The 21,608-nt window shown below is 35.7% G+C and overlaps 1 protein-coding gene across 3 annotated transcripts in view; it reads left to right on the forward strand.

Moving 5' to 3' along the window:
- Positions 1–21,608, forward strand: part of LOC150101823 (RNA-binding protein 5-like) — a 455,027-nt gene that overhangs the window by 191,847 nt on the left and 241,572 nt on the right. For all 3 annotated transcript variants that reach the window (XR_016549043.1, XM_090400660.1, XM_090400661.1), the window contains exon 12: positions 4,567–4,624. Coding sequence is in view for 2 of the 3 variants with exons in the window: in XM_090400660.1 (XP_090256786.1) it covers positions 4,567–4,624 (58 nt within the window). In the remaining variant the exon portion in view is untranslated. The remainder of the gene's footprint in view (positions 1–4,566; positions 4,625–21,608) is intronic.

A 21,608-nucleotide genomic window follows, 5' to 3' on the forward strand; every position in this document is an offset into this window, starting at 1 on the left:
AGAGCATAGAACGTGGTTGTTCAATTTCTGTGTGTTTTGGTATACATGCACTGTCCTTCCACATAAATTGAGTCATTTCAACCTCAGAACAAACTAGACATAGGAAAAGACAGGGTTGAAAGGAACATAAGGACAGCAGGGTATATAAATAACCTTGTCAGCTAATTTTGAAGATAGATAAGCTGGATCCATTTGTGAGAGATATTAGTAGATTTTTATATGCCTTAATGTGCATAGGTATGTTTTCCAGATTGTAGTGCATGTGTGAGATTTCTGAAACCAATTTGCAGAAGTAGTGTATGTCATTGGTTGATGAAAGATAATGTCATCCAAAGCCGAACAGACCATGTTTAATGATAAGTTTCCTAACTTGAAAATCTGTCGGCATAAAATTGCACAGACATAGATGCCTTCACAGTTGTCACTGTCTAGAGAGCAGGAATCACCCAATAGCATAATGGCAATCAGAAGGATACTTGCCAACATCATGCAACAACTGATGGAACACAGCCATTATAAAGGGACTTGACAACAGTGACAGAAAGTTGTAGTGATGAATTGCATTAAAGGATATATCTGCATGAGCCTCACATACTTTATACTCATGTATATTCTTGAAATTTTATTACAGAAAGTTTTCTGAAAAATTTCTTTGTGCCCTTAGTGAAATGTAGTTGTTACCATTGGGAACACCTACTTTCATCGTTTGATACTTACTGATATTATGTTATGGCAGTCTTAACAGCATATGATTTTATGAACATCTGTCATACTGGACTATGAAGGTAATGCTGGAGCACTGAATACTAAATTCAATGACATTGCTCAAGATAAGGTCATACTAACATAAAAAAATGATTTATTTCACAAAGTTGTCCTCATTGTATAGGTTCAGTTCCAGCATTATACATTAGAACGAGACTAAAAAAAAAGAGATAACACCAGTAAACCCAATTAATACATTATGCAAAATGTTTAGTAGACTGAAAGTAAAACTAGTAATTTGAGAACTACATACCATGCTTTTATACTGAGGAAGAATGTAAAGTATGTCATTTACAGTATCTGATTCTCCCATGTTGCACAATTTCTTCCATTTTCTTGACTAGTAGCAAAGGGGAGTGGGGGAGTGATCTTATACAAATTCTACAATGCAACAGCATCTGGTCCGTCAAATCACAATCTGCTGTTTGGTGTATATCTTCATTTGCTCTGATCCAAATAATAAAATACTGCCATACTCACTATAAGCCACTCCAGGAGGAGAGCTTGGCTACCTAAGTTCTCACCTGCCAGTTCTTTAAGAATTCTCTAAGGTAGTTTCACCAGTAGTTGTCAATTCAAAAGAAACTCATCTCTTACATCATGCAGCGGTATTTTAACTCACCAGTGATGTAACACCCATTGCAATTGCGCAAACCTACTAATATTGATGAGAATTCTTAAAGAAATAAGGTTACACTTATTATAACATATGAGGTGTGACAATTTAATTCCCGGAACGGCTGTGTAGTGTCACCCATGTGATGATTTGGTTGGAGTCACATGAGTAATCGTGTTTGTACATCTTTTAACTAATGCATGCATAAACCTCAAGCCAATAGACCCATTTGCTAATTGGCTATTGCAAAAACAATAGCGATCTGCGTGTAAACTTTGGCATAAAGATGTGTGATCGAAATTTGGAGCAAATTTTTTGTGAAAATTGGCAAAATTGCTACTGAAATGTTACGAGCTGTTGATAGTGGCATATGGTATGGATGCTCTGAAAAAGTCAATTGTCTTTGAGTTGCATAAGAGATTCAAAGGTGGGCAAGAAGATGTGAACGACGATCCCAGAAGGGGGCAGCCCAAAACAAAAGTGACGGATGCAAAATGAACAAATTGTGAGATTTGGTATGTTCTGACAGACAATTAAGTGTGCGACTAATGGCTGATGAATTGCAAATGAACCGAGAAACAGGGTAATTAATTAAATTGTCACACCTCTTACATCATTATGCTCACTACAAGGATAGGTTTTGAAGGTGTGTGTGGGTTGCAAAGTTTAGTTGATATGCAAAAAATAGAGGACATGATAGAAATTTCTTAAGTTATGAAAGGGATTCTATAAGATGCAAGAGAAGACCATGAAAACATAGTGAATGGATTCTCATTCTGGATCTCTTCATCAATGCATCAAAAAAAAAAATGCACTCTGCTTTTTAAAAGATGAGGACACAAAAAGGAACTTAGATTTGGCTTAATCAGCTAGGCTTCAATGAATATCCAAAGAGAACCATCTAAAAAATACTAGTTTTCAATCCTCCTCTTCCATGGCAAATCTTGGCATTCTCAGTAAGATAGCCATTAAAATTGCCAGCATCATTGAAATTCATAAAGTGGCCTTTAAGTCTATTCTTACCATAGGCAGTTTTCTTCATTCTGCAAAGGACAGTACAGCAAACCTCTACCTATGAACTTTCAAGAATGAACAATTAGTATTTACGAACTTTGTTTGGAGTAACAAATTGTAACTCCCTAATTCATTAATGAACATTGAACCCCATGCTTATGAACATTTTAGAATGCATGTAGATCACAGATATTTACGATATGCAAAGGAAAATGTCCAGTTTGGTAATTCCCCTTTCTTAGCTAAGATACATTCAATATTCTTCATTTAAGGATCATATTTCACATTAATGTTGTGTGCATTTATATATACTGTTCTATTTTTTAATATCCTTGATATATGGAAAACAATGAACGTGGTGATTGCGCTAAAAGTGGCAAGAAAGTCAATTGATTTCATAAGAAGCTAAAATGTACATAATTAAACAATATGAAAACACCTAATTGCTTGCTTTTATTGGTCATGTTTGTAATGCCAATCATTCTAATTTTGCAGTAGTTTTAAAAGACCAAAAAAAATTAGTGAATATACCCACAATACAAACTCTGTTTAGTCTGTAGTTATTTCTAAAAAAAAAAAAATGAAATGTCATCGTTAAAGAAATTGAATAGTGTTTAACAATTTGGTTTCGAGATCAGAATATAAATAAATATATAAAAATGTTGGCTTTTCTACATCTACAAAGGTGTTAATACAGAGTTGCTACAAAGTAATGTAAGAAAAAATAAAAATGTGTACAGTAAACGTTTTTGTAATAAATTATTTTCAAATTATGCATTTTTACCATCTTTGTATTAAGATGATTTATTTCAGAAACAAATTAACAGATTTAACAATGTATCTTACAAGAAAAAAAAAAAAACTTATGCATTTCCAAGAACGTATTGCGTTTGTAAGTTGGGATTTGCTTGCAATTCTGTCTACAAACATCCAGGAGTTTGCAGACTTCCTTGTTCTTGTGGTCCTCCTTACAGAAGGTCAACTTGCAAAATTTTTAAAATAAGAAAGAAGGAAGATTTGAGTGATGTAGCTTGTAACAAACAAGAGGAAAATTATCAGAGCTATCTTTACCCCTCTTCCAATGCATACCTTGATATTGAATGGGGCAAAGAAAGAGCCTCTGCCATATCTTTAAAAAAACAAATTCTTGTTCACTGGATTAAAGAATCTGGTGCCATCCTTCATTCATGGTGGTTCTCTCAACAAAAACAAAGGCCTTATTCCAAATGATATCTGAAAATCATTAATAAGATTGCTTTATGATACCCAACTTAAACTTTTCAGCTGATCATCTCCAAACGGTACTAGAAAACAGATGACGTGTACCACTCTTACTTGCTCCTTGTGCTTCAGTTATTAATACTATAATGATCTCGTTCAACCATTTTAGTGAAACTAATAGGTGTTTCTTTATATGTTAAACCAGTCTGTGTTTTTTTGTATGTTTTTACTTTGTTAGCAGCCAATTAAAACCCTCTTTCTTGTGATAACTACTTGTAAAATTTGCTTTATCAGTGTTTCTGAAATATTTTGCTGTCATTCACGAAATGCTACTATCTCTATGATTGTTTCAGGATGGATGCCAAGATCCAAAAATCAAAATTTCATTCAAATCCTTTTTTACCATAATCTCTTCATTGTTGTCAAGTTTTTCTTTATATATAATTAAGTTCTTTTTTTTTTTCTTTATATTGAGTAAAATGCAATACAAATGATCAAATGAGGACTAAAAATGCACTTTTTCACCATATCACAAAAACATGTTGTAAAGTTGCAAAAATCATTTTATGCAAATTATATTTTCACTTTCAGGGTTTCCTAATATTTCACATTAGTATGAGCAGATAGATGCTAATATCAGGCTATATGATGTGTCTTATGTTGCACTAGAATAGCACAAGATATATCTCAGCATGAACATGTTAAGAATTATAAAATGACTATAGTTAGTTTTCACTATAATATAATCAGCTTCCAAGTAGTTTACTGTAGCATATATTTCCTTTAGTATTATTGCTACATGGCTTTTGTTGGGTCTTTTCTTTAGTTGTTATAGCACTTTCACCAAAACAGTGTTTACTCTAATGAAAGTTGACTATAATTTTAGGAATATTGTTAACAGAGATTAATTTCCTGAAAATGAATAGACATTTTTTTTTTTCCCTTTATAGTGCAGCAAGTGCAAATGCTGCAAGTGTTGCTCTGGCAGCTGCCCAATGGACTAACCAGGTAGGAAGACAGCTTTCTTGAAAATTATCCTTGTAGCATATATTTTCACAAATCCTCAAAAGGTCAATGGAAAGAATGCAGCTACTTCCATCCATGTGGATGGAAGTGATTGCATTTTGTTTATTTATTTATTTTTTTCTGTCATTTCCAGTATGGATTCTGCCATTCTCATTCCACAACAGATTTCTGTGTTATGTGGATGAGTCAACCTCATCCACATATACCACAGAAAAGCTTAGAGAAACTCATTTGGTCACTCTTGATATTTCCAAGGCATTTGAGTCTGGCATTGTGGCCTTCTTACCAAGCTGCCATTTTATGGAATTTCTCCTTCCCTTTGTGAATGGACTGACAGCTTCCTCACTGTTCATTTTATGTGGGTCATGGTAGATGGTTCCTTTTATCAGAACTCCAAGAAGGCAGCTGTAGGAAAAAAGTGTCGACAGGGGCCAAACCCACATGTTGATTCTGCCTTCTCACAATTACTACCTACCTGAGCAGTGACTTCCTTACCATCTCCTTAGAGCAAATGAAGGAGATCATTTGGTATGGACTCAAACCTGAGGACATGTCAAAGATTGTCCTACTGCACAAAAATCCATTAATAAAAAAGAAAAGGACCTTCTTTAGATGGCATGAATATCTCCATTTTCTCTGAAGAATATAATTCATGTACTTAGTGCCCTAGAGGCAGTACAGTATAATGATGTCTTGAATATTTTTCTTGATGGATACTGGCTGTCTGTAATTCTCTAAAAAGAAAAAAATCCAAGTTGAATGAAAACAAAACTACTCGACGCAGGAAGCCAGATGATACCACCAAAAAGAAATTTTATGGAAACATTGATGACATCAAGGTCTTCTGTCAGAAGTATAAACCAATAAGAAGGCAGATATACCAGCCACTGACTCTCTATCCTTAAACACAATCGTTGCACAGTGGCTGATCCAACAGTGATTGCCAATACGTTCAGGAAGTATACGTTCAGAATACTAGTCTGGGTCCACAACCCAGACTAGTTTCGACCTTTCTTGAGGTCTCTTCAGTGGGAGCCTTTATCCAAGTGTGAGCAAACTTTGTTTGCTCACACTTGGATAAAGGATTAAACTAAATTTATTATACTCTAACCAAGTGAAAAATAAACTTTCAACATCTTTCTCTAAATCCAGAGTAATTTATTAAAAAAGGGTGGCACACCATTTGGCAACTCCTATAGGTAGAGATGACCTGCTAATGCTTCTGCCTGGTATCTCCACTTGGGCCTGGCTCCCACTGAAGAGACCTCAAGAAAGGTCGAAACTAGTCTGGGTTGTGGCCCTTCCCTTAATGCATAACATTAGACATATCCGCAAGGAGATGTGTTTTGCATTATGGGCGATACTGAGATAGGAGTGTTGGTAGCTTTCTCCACCTTTGCAAGGAGTGCCCTGGTGTTGTATCACCTTACCCCAGTTTTGAAGATACTTTCAGGCGCAAACTTTGTTTGCTCACACTTGGATAAAGGATTAAACTAAATTTAGTTGTCTTTTATGGTTTCTGGTGAGAAACAAACTTTTTTCAAGGACACAATCTGGCTTCCAAAAATATCATTCTAGTATCAGTTTTTTCCTTTAATATGGAAAAAGTAAACGACAATGCTTAGAGATTTGGAATACTGAAAGACCTACACAATTTTATATCCTATATCCAAGAGAAGGGGGGGTCCCACAAGCTTTGGTTTTGAGTGTCACCATTTTGCTATCAAAGTCAACTTGATAACAGAATGACTTTCTCCAACAGTAGTAATTCTTTTTGTGTGGATGACTATTGACCATCTCTTGAAATGGGCACTTGCAAATGGGTTCAGATTTTTACAGCAGAAGATATCTTTTGTACACTTTTGTCACAGATGTAGTCTTCCTCCTGACCCAGAACTCTGACTAAGACAAAACATTAATCCCAGTTGCACCAGAAGCCAAGTTCACGGGGCCCATATTTGACAAAAAAGTCAGTTTCCTCTCTCTCACATACATCAGTTATGAGACAAGTGCCATAAAGCAAAGAATATTCTGTGCACATCTTTCATCTTTTGAGGTACTGAGAGATGTTCTTTGCTTCATCTGTACAGGATGTTGATAATATCAAAACTTAATTATGTGTCCATAGTCTATGCTTTTGCCAGGGAGAGTACCTGTGATAGTTAGATCCTATTCACCATCGGTCCATCATAATTTTAACTAGAGCATTTCATACATCACCTATATGTTAAGGCAAATAAACCACCTTTGTCACTTTGATGTAAACAGCTATCTCTGTTATATACAATAACAATCAAATCCTTTCCAGACCACCCCACATCTTTCATTCACAATGGGAGAATCTGTACAGCACTAGACAGACTGCCATAAAACCCTTTGGTTTGCAGATAAAAAGCTCTCTTACAAGCCCTAGAGATTATGGTAGACACATAGCCCAGGTGCCACCAAACACAGTTCTGTCATGGCACTCACATATACCAGGATGTAACTTTTCTGTCAGCAAGCTACCGAAATATTTCACTCCTCTTATTGTCAACTCTTCGAAGCTCATAGAATTGAATGCTCTGATTTTTGTGCCTGTTTACTCAGTCAATTCGAAATTGAGGGGGGAGGGACCTAGTGGAATCTTCTGCTTTTTTTCCAGCCAACATTAGATCTGTACAATACCTATTAGAGTGTAATAACTTTACAGCTGAACTATATGCAATAGAGCTAGCACCACAATACATCAGATTGCATCGTTACTGAAGGGGCAAAATATATTCAGGCTCCCAAAGTTTTCTTCAGGTAATAAGTCTAGGTCAACAAAAACACTTAGTGCTTTCTCTCGAATCCAACATCTCTTCTTTCAGTTACAGAAGCTACACTTAAATGTATGCTTCTGTTACATTCCAAGCTATTTTGGGATCAGGGGACATAAGGCTGCAGATACTGCAGTGGGTTACCTCATTTCTCAAACATCCACCATCTGCTTTTATCATACACTGATTATCGGTTGATTATGAGATGCAAACTTCTATTCCTAGTGGCATTGCTCTTGGAATAAAGAGACTAATAGTAAGCTCTTTCAAGTTAAGCCTGAAATTAAGCTATGGCAATCAAACAGAGGAAGTTATGGTTTCTCGGTGCCACGTAGGTTATAGTCATCTCACACATGTCTTCCTGTTGAGGGATGATAACATGCATGTGTGGGAGGTTTGTAATTCCAGACTCACTGTTAATCTTATTTTAATTGACTGCCCTTGTTTCTTTGGTTCTAACATTTTTAAGGACAATTAACATATTTTATATTTTACTGTGCATAGATGTTTATGCTGTTTTTATTTATACAATGTTCCTCGTTAAATCCTTTTAATACCTTTTTGATTTTTTATTTATGTTTCATGAACTTTTTACACTTTTTCATTGATAATGTCACACCTTTATCCATTTTCTTTTTAGAAATACATTCATATAGATTTTTATCTATATCCATTTGTCATTTTTTTACTGTTTTTTTAACTTGTATACTGCTATGACCATAGCCATTCTTGTGCTATAAATACACCAAACAAACATATCCTTTCATCAGATTTTTCAGTCAGTGCTAGTGTAACTCAAGGCTCTGTGCTTTCACCTATGCTCGTCATTCTATACATCAATGGTATCTTCTCTCATAGGTGACCAATGAGAGAAGATACAATCCTATTTGCAGCTTTGCTGATGACAGTACTCTTCTTCTTCTCTTTTTCATTTTCAAATTCTTGTATTGCTCAGGGAATTCATGTTTTCAAGATCTTCATCCATTGCCTTAAACAGTAATCTCCTTGCCATTCTCATTTGAGGTGAGGAATGATCCAAGGAAATGATCTCATTTCCTGGAAGAAAGGCCATGCTCCCCTGATTGTTGACAATATCCTGCTCACCAACCAGGTCCAGCTTTCTCTTCTTGGGTTGACTTTTACGTCTAACCTGTCTTGGCAAAAGCACATTTGGTCTATAGCCTGCTCTGCCTCCAAAAAGCTTGTTGCTATTTTTTGCTCTAAACACTACTTCTCTCCTTCTCATGTCTTACACTTTATAAAGCTTGAATACATCTGACCCTAGAATATATCTGTCTTTGAGTATGTCTGAAGAGGTGAAAGAGAAAGTTCTAGAACAAGACCAAATAGATTGTACACTCGGGTCTCTTTTTATGCAGATTTGAAGTTATGTGGTGCACGCTCACAGATATGACACCTTTCGACACTTCTGCACATGTCAACAGAAGGAGAATCCATTCCGATAATATGGTAATCCAGCGTTTCCCAAACTTTTTCTACGAAGGAAATACTTCACGAATCCTGAAATTTTCACAGAACCCCTTGATTATTTAGGAATGTATTAATTAATAATTAATTAATTTACCTGATTTTATTATTAATTAATAATTAATTTAATCTGCCCTAATGGAGAAAAAAGCACCAAAGAAATTGCTTTTCTTTGGAAATGAAAATTGCAATTTTAGATCGCTTAGCAAAAGGCGAATCTACTATAAGAGCAATTAAAAAGAATGAAGTCGCAATAAGAAAATCTTTCATTTCTGGCAGAAAACTGAGTGCCAAATTATCATCATATGATGTTTATTAGAAAACACGAACGAGTGCTCATAATTTGGATTGAAGAATTAACTCAAAGAAGAATTCCTATAAGTGGTTATTTAAATAAACAAAAAGCTCTTCGGTTTTATGAACAGATGAAGCAATTGGAGCCATCTACTTCTGCTTCCTAGGCTGATAAAGAATTTTCGGCTAGCAAAGGATGGTAAACCGGGTTTTTAAAAAGGAATGCACTTCATAACGTGAAGATTACAGGCGAGGTTGCAGCAGCAGATGAAGAAGTAGCCAAAAAGTTTCAAGAGAAGTTAGCCAAAATTATTGAAGATGGTGGATATTGTCCCGATCAAGTGTTTAATGTTGACGAAACACGATTATTTTGGAAGAAAATGCCTAGTCGAACTTACATCGCAAAGCAAGTGGATTTAAAGCAAGCAAAGATCGAGTAACATTGTTACTTTGTAGCAATGCATCAGGAGATTGAATGTTGAAACCCCTCCTAGTAAATCGTACTCTAAAAGACAAAGATCTAAAACAGCTGCCGGTACATTGGAAGGCTAATACAAAGGCCTGGGTAACAACTGCTGTATTGACTGAATGGTTCAATAATTGCTTTGTACCAGAAGTGGAAACATATATGAAGCAAAAAACTCTCGATTTTTAAGTTTTATTAATTGTTGACAATGCGCCAAGTCATTCGCATTTAGAACATCCAAATGTGCAGGTAGTGTTTTTTCCACCCAATACAAGCATTATTCAGCCATTAGATCAAGGCATAATTGCTACTTTTAAAAAATATTACATTAAGCACACTTTTCAATTTATATTGGATAAACTAGAAAATGAATCATTAATGAATGAAAATGAATCATTAGTGACGTTTGAAAAAAAATTTCTAATTTTGACTGCTTAAATCATGTTGCATCTGCTATCTCTGAAATAAGACCACAAACTTTAAATGCTTGCTGGAAACAGCTTCGCCTGGATGTATTGCAAACAGTGCAACCATGCAAACATCTACATTATCAGCTAAAATCATTACATTGGCACATGAAATTGGTGGAGAAGGTTTTGATACATTTAGCCAGAACGATTTAGACGAATTGCTTGTGGATAATGTCTTAAGTGACTATGATATTATTGGATATTGATTAACTTTAGATATCGTTGAAGATCCGGAAAACGATAGTGAAGCAGAAGAAAAATCTATCTGCCTCACTTCAAATATAAATCGAGAACGTCTTGAACTGTGCAATAAATTTGAAAATCATTTTCTTGTTAATGACACAGCCTTTAAATTCCAACGTGAGCTGAAGAACTGTATGTCTGGATATCGCAAGCTGTATAAAACTTTGTGGAATCATCATCCCGAAGTTTAATCACTGATTACATTGTCAGAAGAAAAATAATCAGCACAGAATGAGGGTGAAGCTAATTCTGTTTGGGAACAACCATTGACTTTACCGTACAAATCTGATGTGCAGACTATCTCTTCTGGTGATGAAAGTGATTTTGCACCAGTATGCAAATGTTGCCGAATATTGTCTAATAGCGATGATAATTCTGATGAGAAAATGTTTAAAAAAAATGTTACTTTTGATTAAAATTAAATGAATAAAGTTTTAAAACAAACATAGGCGTTCTTATTTTCCTGAATTTTCATAAACTTTTTTAATGCGATTTTAGGTTTATTTTAATTCATTGGTTCGGTTTTATGCGGTTTTAGAAAATTATGGAACGTATCCCTGATTTTTCAACATCAGTTAGGTCTTTTTTGTGCGATTTTATATATGCGGTTTTCTGTGGAACTTACCTACCCTCATAAAAAGAGACCCGACTGTATATCTAATTATAAGAATAGGTTAGGTGGTTATTTATTATGTCTATCCACAAATGCCAGGAGCATCAGAAACAAAGGGTTTGAGTTTGTTGCTTTATTGAATATGATGTGGATTGAGATTGTTGGCATTAGGGAAACCTGGCTATCAGAATCAGATATGATAAGTGGGATCGAGTGTAATGGATATACTATTTTTAGGAATGACAGAAGAGATAGGAGAGGAGCAGGAGTTCTTATGATATCAGATGGAGTAGAAACGCAAGAAAACAATGATGGTAACAATGTCCCATGTAGTGGTGAGTTTAAGTCTATCTGATGTGAAGTAAATTATATAAGTAAACTATAAATTATATATTTAGTTTAATCCTTTATCCAAGTGTAAGCAAACAAAGTTTGCACCTGAAGTATCTTCAGGACTGGGGCAACTCGTGGCAAAGGTGGACTGACTTTACATCACTTGCCTTAGTATCCCATCATGCAAAGCACATACATGTCTGCATGTATGTGCTTGCCATTCTCATTTGAAAATGGCAAGAGATTACTGTTTAAGGCAATGGATGAAGATTTTGCATTCCATGAATTCCCTGAGCACTACAAGAATTTGAAAATGAAAAAAAGAAGAAGAGTACTGTCAGTCCTGAAGATACTGTCATGTATCTTCAGGACTGGGGCAACTCGTGGCAAAGGTGAACTGACTTCACATCACTTGCCTTAGTATCCCATAATGCAAAGCACATCTCCTTGTGGACATGTATGATGCTATGCATTATGGAAAGGGTCACTACCCAGATCGGTTTCGACCTTTATTGAGGTCTCTTCAGATACTTCAGGTGCAAACTTTGTTTGCTTACACTTGGATAAAGGATTAAACTAAATATATAATTTATAGTCTAACCAAGTGAAAAAACTTCCAACATCTTTCTCTAATCCAGAGTAATTTAATAATAAGGTGTGACACATTTTGGCAACTCGTGTATGGAAATATGACTTCGGCATTGCTTCAACCTTGGTATCATCTTGGGGTCTGGCTTCCACTGAAGAGACCTTTGCCACGAGTTGCCCGAGTCCTGAAGATACTTCAGGCGCAAACTTTGTTTGCTTACACTTGATTGCAAGTCATGTGAAGTCAATAAAGGATTAAACTAAATATATAATTTATAGTCTAACCAAGTGAAAAAACTTCCAACAAGGAGCAGCATGGATTTACTAAAGGAAGGTCATGATTTTGCAATTTGCTCATATTTTGTAACAATGTTATGACTGAGTTGGATAAAGGGAATTGATACACTATGATAATGTTGGATTTTTCTAAGGCATTTGATAGGATACCACACAAAAGGCTGTTGCATAAACTGGAAAATATGGGATTGGAATATAAACTCTTGACTTAATTCAGGAGATGGTTGACAGACAGATATCAAAAAAGGGTACTCAGTGGGTGCGAATCTGCCAGATTTAACGTAACCAGTGGTATACCTCAGGGTTCAGTCTTTGGGCCATTATTGTTCAATCTATACATTAATGACATTAGGCAGGGTCTGATGTGCAATCGTTTGCTGATGATGCAAAGATAGGTAGGGCAATCAGGGATGCTAATAATATTCAGCATTTAGAAAATAATTTGAATAGGCTGGAAATTTGGGCAAATGAAAATGGCTGTCAGTTTAATGTTAGTAAGTGTAAAGTCATGCACTTTGGCATCATATTTCCAGCATCATATTATATTAGCAGGGCAGGGTTATGCTACAAGAAACTGAGGAGGCAAGGGATCTTGCTGTATTGGTGGGTAGGAATTTGAAGTTTAAGTCACATAGCAAAGGTTGCAAATACAACTCAGAGGATAATTCTGATGTTGAAGCAAACCTTGACATGTAAGGATAAGGAAGTCATTTTGCCTCTTTATAAAGCTTTGATAAGACCACAGCTGGATTTTTGTGCCGAGATTTGGTCTCCTGGATTCCAAGGGGATAAAGCAGCTGTGGAAATTGTGCAAAGAAGAGTTACAAAGATTATATCTGGATTATGGATTTAGATTATGAGGACAGATTGCAATTATGTGGATTACAGACTGGTTAACAGGAGGAGTGATATGATAGAGATCTATAAACTTTTGAGAGAAAGTTTCTTTCACAGAACATTCAGTGAATGAATAGAATAGTTTGCCTTTAGGAATCGTGAGTGCATCTAGTGTGAATGAATTTAAGAGAAGATATGACAGCTGGTTTGGATGATTTATAACCTCCCTCGATGAGTCCTTGACTCCCTGGAGGTCTTAGATAATAATAATAATATTTATTTATTATTTTTTCTCTCTCTCATATTTGGAGTGGTACACCTAGGGCTTACCTCAGAACATTTGATTGTATTCAGAAGAGAGTAGTCCACTTAATTGATGACTTTCTCCTGTCACTTTCCCATAGACACTATTGCCATATTGTCTCTTCTGTAGGTATTTCCACATACGGTCTCTACCATTCCTCCACTTTCTAATTATATTCAAATACATGAATACTTGATTGTATTCAGAAGAAATTAGCCCATTAACTGACGACTTTCTCTAGTCTGTTTCCTATAGATGCTCTATTGCCCCATCCTGTCTTCTGTAGGTATATTTCCATATGTGCTGCTCCACTGAACTGGCCACTATCATTCCTCCACTTTCTTCTTATCATCTACAAATATGAGCTCTCACCTATGTATAGTTCAGCTCCAAACTCATCAAACCAATTTCTCCACTTCCTTCTTCCTTTTCTACACTGCTTTTTTGGAAGGGTCATCTCCATGTTGTTTTTTCCAATGATTATGACCCTTGGGGCCTTAAGAAACACATTAAATTCCTTTCTTTTCTTAAACACTTTTTCACATGTGGCACTGTGGTGTTGTAGCTATCAGGAACTCGTGTGTGTGTGTGTGTGGGGGGAGCTAATATAAGCTTAGAAATGAAGGAATGGGTACTGTAAAAGGAATCAGAGAAGATAAAGGTGCATGAAAAATGAAGATATTTTAGATGTATAGTAATAAATTCGAAATATTACTAAATGAAACTAGCATTGATAGCACAGTCGAAGAATACATTCAAAAGAAATGTAACGTGGAGCATCTATCAATTACTCAAGGTAGGAAAAGCCATCAAAAATCTGAAATGTTGTCTCTTCTAAAGGCAGCTGGAGATTGCACTAGCAATGATCAAATATGGACACATGAAAGTTTTAGTGACCATGTGCATAATTTAGAAGGTCAAATTCCAGATGATTTGTTTAGAGTTCTCAGAGTATCCATATATAAAAAGGAAAAGAAAACTGGATGTAAGAATTACAGAAGAATTTCCCTGCTGAATGTTTCTGGTAAGATTTATGCAAGCGTATACTTGAGAAAAGGCTAAGGAAAATTGATGGAAGCTCGGAGAAGAATAAGTTAGGTTCAGGCCAAATAGCAGTTATCAGGATAATTTTTTCGCTTTAAGAAAAATAGTTGAGAAATTCATGCAAATGTAACAAGGATCATCTGGAAAAGGCATATGACTAGATGCCAAGAGAAAACTTTAAAATGTTACACTTATATGGTGTAAATGGGACATTATATTGAGCATTACATAATTCATGTTTGAGTTGTAAGTCAGCAGTTAGAATAGGAAGTACAGCAAGATGGCTTGATGTTAAATGATGCTTGAGACAAGGGTTCACATTATCTCCACTGCTATTCATCATTTATATATATATCACATTATGAAGGAAAGTGGCATTAACCTGTTGTTAAAATTGGAGATTCTAATTCACTCCTTTATTTTATGAAAATGATGTTATACTCCTAAATAAATATAGTACCAAGTCTATAGGATTCCCTAATGAAATCGAACAAGTACTGTAATAAATTTGGTATGAAAATAAAAAAGACAGACAGTGAAATAGGCAGAAACATTGAAAACATTAACTGCATTTTGAATGGAGAACCTTTGGACAGGTAAAAAAGTTCAGCTATTTAGGCATAATTTTTAGTGAAGATGGCAAATTGAATATGGAAATAGACAACAAAATTAGCAAAGCTAGTATGCTATGAAATTGTTATACCTTCTACATATTTCCAACCCTGCTTTGTCTGTTATGTTCCTTTTACTTAAATTTCGTTAAATATCATAAATGGTCAATTGCCTTAACTATTGACTGCTGCCATTTATTTATTCTACTCGATCTTATGTTCTCATGCTCTATAGTCTAACAAATTTATTTGTTTTATGACTATGCCAGTTAGACTATATTGAATGCGAGATTATAAGATTTTAAACTAAAGACAAAGTACATATTGTTAGCATTCCCTGCTTATGTTAATCTTTGCATAACAATAATTAAGCCATGACTTTAATTAGTCATGGCTTAATTATTGATCACTTAATCTTTATCTTATGCAGGTTTGAAATTTTCAGGATAGTTCATTGACAGAATCAGTCCAATGTGTTGTTCACAAACCATTTAATTAAATCAAAAAGGAATATATACAGTCTTATTCACAATAAACAATTGCATTACAAGTCTTTGTCAATTTCAATTCTTCCTGATTTGACCTTGTTCTATGTTTCTTTCCTTAAAGTTAAATCACAATCTAGAATATCCTACTAGTCATACATACACAAACTGGAAATAAGACATACTTTAGGCAAGCTTAATTCAATATTAAATTACATTATCCAGTTCAGTAACTCTTCTTACTCTTACAATAATTAATTATACACAGTTGAGATTAAGAGACGCTTATTTCATTTGTTAACTTATACAATCTTTTTGCACCCATAAGCAGACACATTTGATGTACATTCTTGTTCAGAAATATCACATATATAAGTACTTACAATTCTCATTCAGCACTGCCTTTTAAACAAATCTTTTCTTCACAAAAAAGTGTTCCCCCCCCCCCCCCCCTTTCTGTTGGCTCGTTCTTGATTTCCTGCCAAATTACTTCTTTGTCCAAGTCATTGATTATTCTGTGCTCTTTAGGACCCTTAACATGATGGCAATGAGCACTCTTTCCTAGCGAGATGACCCAATGATCGACACTATACTTCTCATGTCAGTGCACCCAGGTAAGTGAAGATTGAGAATCCTAAGACTTCAAACGTGTAGAAAGGCTTATGTTGTACATGTTGACTAATTTTCACAATAATATATCAGAACACAGAAAGATAAGTAAATAATTATTTATTGATTTATTGTTGATATTTTGCTGGTGTTATAACCAGCATCTTCAGAGCACATAACACAGTTTGTCACAGTAGATGAGACTACAACAACATGGTGTAATAATGGGACCAGTTTGAAAAATTGTAGCATCAGCACAAAGACTCAAGTCTTAATTAGGCGTCCTCTTTGTTTAAAAGAATTCATCAAAGTCAAAAACTGGCACCAGAGAAAATTTGAAATTCTCCAACAATGCAGTGCTATACAACGACCGCAATTACAAGATCGCGTCATTGTGAATTTATCATCGCTCACCTTAACCGAAGAATCCATTATTGCTTTAAGTCGGGGAGGGGGGGGGGGGGGCATAATTTTGCCATTATTCCCAAAAGTTCCAAAAGCCAAAATAATGCCGTCCGTCAAACAGGGAATATACCTCCTGCCTCCAGCAATAGCCAATAACATATGTTTAGATGTGGCTAACATCCTAATCCAGTCTAAACATCCCAAAAATAATATCCCATATAAGGAAATCATTGCTCTAAAAGAGCTACATAACAATAACCAGATTATCATAACAAAAGCAGACAAAGGGAACATGACCTTGGTGATGGATACAACAGAATATGAAAACAAAATGCACACATTTCTACAAGACCAATCAACATAATTGTAGATCGCAATCTCACCAACACCCAAAAGAATAAGGTGTGTAAATTAATGAAAAAAGTCACTTCCTGGCCTAAACAGTAAACAAACTCAAGCCCTTCCACGTTAAAACATCCAGGATATATGGAGCACCAAAAATTCACAAACAAGGTACACCCTTATGCCCTATTGTGGATAGTATAAATAGTCCCACATATAAACTGGCTAGACATTTAGCTAAGCTACTAGCCACTCTCACAAACAATTCTCCCTCCTTTGTCAAAAATTTTGCTCACCTAAAAAGTATTTTAGAACACCATACCTTAAAAAGTTCAGACTTTTTAAGGTATGGTTCACAAATGTACCACTAATTGAAACCCTTAATCTGCTAAAGTCACACTTTCTCCCTTATATATTTGAACTATTTAAATTGACAGTACATGCAGGATATTTCACATGGAAAGGGAAAATATACAAACAATTAGATGGGACAGCTATGGACTCCCCCCCCCCCCCCCACTCAGCCAACTTCTACATAGAACACCTAGAAAAACTAGCTATCAATACAACCACTCTCTGCTTTGGCTCTGCTATGTTGACAATGTGCTTGCTATTTGGCTACATGGCCCAGACACATTGAATATATTCTTAGCATATGTAAATAGCCAACACCCAAAAATCCACTTTACAATGGAACTGGAAGTTAATAATTCTGCCCTTCCTGGATACACTAATCACACGTCTTCCAGATGGTTCCTTATCATTCTCAGTTTTTAGAAACCCCACACATACAGGGAGATATTTACACAGACAATCACACCATCACCCTTCTCAACAGTATGGTATCTTAAAAATGCTAATCCACAGAGCAAGAACAATCTGTTCCAGTGACAATGCTCTTGCTGCTGAATTGGTTCACTTACACCACACCTTCTTAGCCAATGGCTATAATCCCCATAAGATAGACATAATAGTAAATGCTCCCACTATCCACTATGGAGAACCATAGCAAAACAGTTATCATCCCATACATTAAAGGTACATCGGAAAAGATATCTAGAGTTCTCAATAAACATCAACTACTCGCTACATTCAGGCTGTGTGTCAAATTAGCAGCTCTCATCTGTTCGCCCAAGGGCAGCATCTCTCCTTTATCACATCCAGGAGTCTACGAAGTACCCTGCTCTTGTGATCAAGCGTACTACTGTCAAACAGGAAGAACTGTGGACATCCACATCAACGAACATAAAAGATGCATTCGGCAAGTCGGGTCTAGCAGACCATGCTTTGGATACCCCTACACACAGGATCAGCTGGAAGAAAAAAGTACTGCACAAAAGCTTTTACATCAGAGAGATTGTTCTTAGAAGCAACAGAAGCCTTGAAACATACTCCGAATCTTAACAAAAATGGCTGTATAAATTTATAAGATTTGGCAGACAGTCCTCTTAAGACATAACTAGTACCTGCTTTCTCTCTCTCTCTCTCTGTTTTTTTTTTGTTTAAACATAGAGGGCACCTAATTAGGACTAGTCTTTGTGTTGTTGCTACAATTTTTCAAACTAGTCCCATTATTACACCATGTTGTTGTAGTAGTCTCGCATAATGTGACAAACTGTGTTTTGTGCTCTGAAGATAATGGTTATAACACCACAAAATATCAGCAATAAGTCAATAAATAATTATTTACTTATCTTTCTGTGTTCTTGATATATTACCATCAAAATTAATCAACAAATCCTAAGACTCGTGACATGCCTCTTTTGATTACCAACAATGGACCTCACATGGTGGAAGACTCAGGCAAGAGAAAGTGAAAAGTCTAAGACAAAATCCTTCTCGATGTTTCACCGTATAAAGACTCGGACTTTTGTTATGTGCATGTGCACGATTTCGAAACTTCATTATGTGGTCGCATATTGACATCCGACCGTAATGGCGTCATACTTCGTATGTCTTTTGAAATTGCCATATATGGACATGAGTTAACAGTGTTACATAATGACATCATGCACCACATTATTTTAACCAAAGCTCTTGGTTAAATAATTACAAATACAAGATTATTACAGACAATTTGACATTTTTTTAAGTGCAATCTCCCTAGCAAAACATGTAAAAGGAACATGATAAGTTACATAGTTACATATCATGAGAGTTCATGATATGTAACTAGGTCAGACCTCTAGAAAGTTCGAAACGAGAAAGAAAGAACACATTGGGTATGTCAGAAACAACGGACAAGACATTTCAGGCCTTTCTTGCTACTTTGCCACTACCAACCATCACATTGAGTGGGATAAGGGCCTTATGCCCAAGAACCTTCAAGGAAGCAGCTACAGTTGCCTGCACAACTGACAACCTAAACAAGAATCAAGGTCTAACCTTACCAGAAATTTTGAAAGCCTTAATTAGATCATTAAACATCAAAGAAATGAACTTTCATGACAATTACATCATGAGTCATAACAAATAAATCTCGTTCCCAAGACACGCGCATTGTCTAGCACAATACTAATTTTTGTATGAATTAGAACCATCAGTTATAACCTAGTCTGTTATCTTCATATAGCTTACTAATTTTGTATTCCCTGAAGATGCCGATAGAAAAATTGGCAAAACATGTAGGACGATAAATTAAAAGCAACTTGACTAACATTATAAAAAACCTGTAATAGTTTGAAATAGTACAGTGTTCATGAAAGAAGAATTTGGGAGGATAGAAATGAATGGAGAGATTTGATCCACCTAACATAACAGTTGTCCAAGTGAGGTCATATCATGGTTGTAAAGAAGTAAACTAGTTCATTTCAGCATTGCAATTATTCTCTGAGATGTATTTACAATCTTTGCTATGTGAACCTCAACTTCCTAACTACAAAAAAATTCCCAAAATACCTTGTCCGAACAGTTTCTTCTAGCATAATCCCACCAATATAATATGACATTGGATATCTCATTACAGCAAAGTGCATAACTTGACATTTACTAACATTGAACTGACAGACATTTTCACATGTCCACAATTCCAGTCATTCTGCAAATACTATATATCAGCTGCATTCCTGATTATCCTGTTTATCTTTTTTTCTTTTAGATAGGTTAATATGTTGGTTATACATACCTTTTAATTTTTCAGAAAATGACAACGTACGCTAGAATATTAATTATAAAAAATTTAATATCTTCCTATATTTTGGCAATGTTACATTGTCATCATCGGGGATCACAAAAAAACTATGATATGTGCATGCAGGCACTAACACTGAGCAAATGAGGCTGAATAAAGTCAACAGAAGTCGGGCCTAGAGTCTGAAACTGTGCCCCCTAGTGGGCTAAATTGGATTGTCTTGGCAGTTGGGCTGATGATCTTAAAATATATGCTTCACAAATCTGGGGCAAATCATGGACCCAAATTTGTTGAAAGTTTTTCAGAGCTGAGGCAGACTCCAAGAATAGTTTTTCATATTTGTATTTGCTGTGGCGTAATAGAGTGGCCTTTCAGCATATCTTGTGATAGGTGTCCAAGGCATGGTCAGCCATTCCTGAGTGACTGTATTGGTGGAACTGGATGTAGTCCTTTTGTTTGGATATCCTAACATTGGCTGTATTAAGGTAGGTTGTTCATATTGCCAACAACATCAGACCAGATGTAGCCAGTGTTTTCACCCAAGTTAAACTGCCAAAAAAAAAAAAAAAAAAAAAAAAAAAAAAAAAAAAAAAAAAAAATTGAAACTCTGCAAGAGATTAAAAGCAACTGAATAATAATTATCAAATCAGATAAGGGAAATTCCACTGTGGTTTACAACCAATTATATTATTCAGGTAAGCTTGAACAAGCTTCTACTTGGTAAGTAGAACAATCTTCTAGATCGTTCTACTTACCTCCCCTGTAGACTACGATCCCACCAGCACTCAAATCAGAACACTCCATATGCTCCTTAAAAAGGTTATCTTTTAGCCTGTGGAAACTACAGACTAAACCTTATAACTCTACCCTAAGTGGTAGAGTTATAATTTTTACATCCGGTTCCACCAATACAGTCATTGTGTTTGGATATCCTGATATTGGCTGCCCTGCCTGTTTGGCTGTATTAGTGCAGGCTTCTCCATATTACTGATATATGGACTACCAAAAATCCATAAACAAAATGTACCATTACACATTACATCTCATTATGTATGTAATGGCATCCAGATTGATTTACCCACATACGAATTAGCCAAAGTGCTCACACAATATACTGGCAACACTTTCATATTTAAAAAACAACCCACTTTAAAGCCAGTGTAGAAAACCTCATACTCCAACACACTGACATAATGGTCAGTTTAGATGTCTCTTCCTTATTCACCAATGTCCCACTCAAAGATACCGTAGACCTCATCCAAGCCACATTGCCTCCTGATATCTGGCTGTTTTGTTTGGCAAGGGAAAATTCTACAAACAGATGGAGGAGACTGCCACGGGTTCTCCATTCTCTCTATCCCTGGCCAACTTTTTTATGGAGTCCTTTGAAGAAAAGGCCTTAAACTCTGCTCCACATAAACCCACAGTCTGGCTACGCTGCATAGATGATGTGTTCTCCATTTGGCCACATGGCCAAATCCACACTTTCATAAGTGTGGATTGCTGACCACAATTTCTTAACACACCTAAAAAATTAACATCCCAGGATCCAGTTTACCTTGGAAAAGGAAAACAACAATACTCTCTCATTCCTAGATATTCTGAT

The sequence above is a fragment of the Typopeltis vanoorti genome, chromosome 11 (genome assembly GCF_054136105.1).
Source record: "Typopeltis vanoorti isolate ZY-2024b chromosome 11, IOZ_Tvanoo_1.0, whole genome shotgun sequence".
Classification (NCBI taxonomy): Eukaryota; Metazoa; Arthropoda; class Arachnida; order Uropygi; family Thelyphonidae; genus Typopeltis; species Typopeltis vanoorti.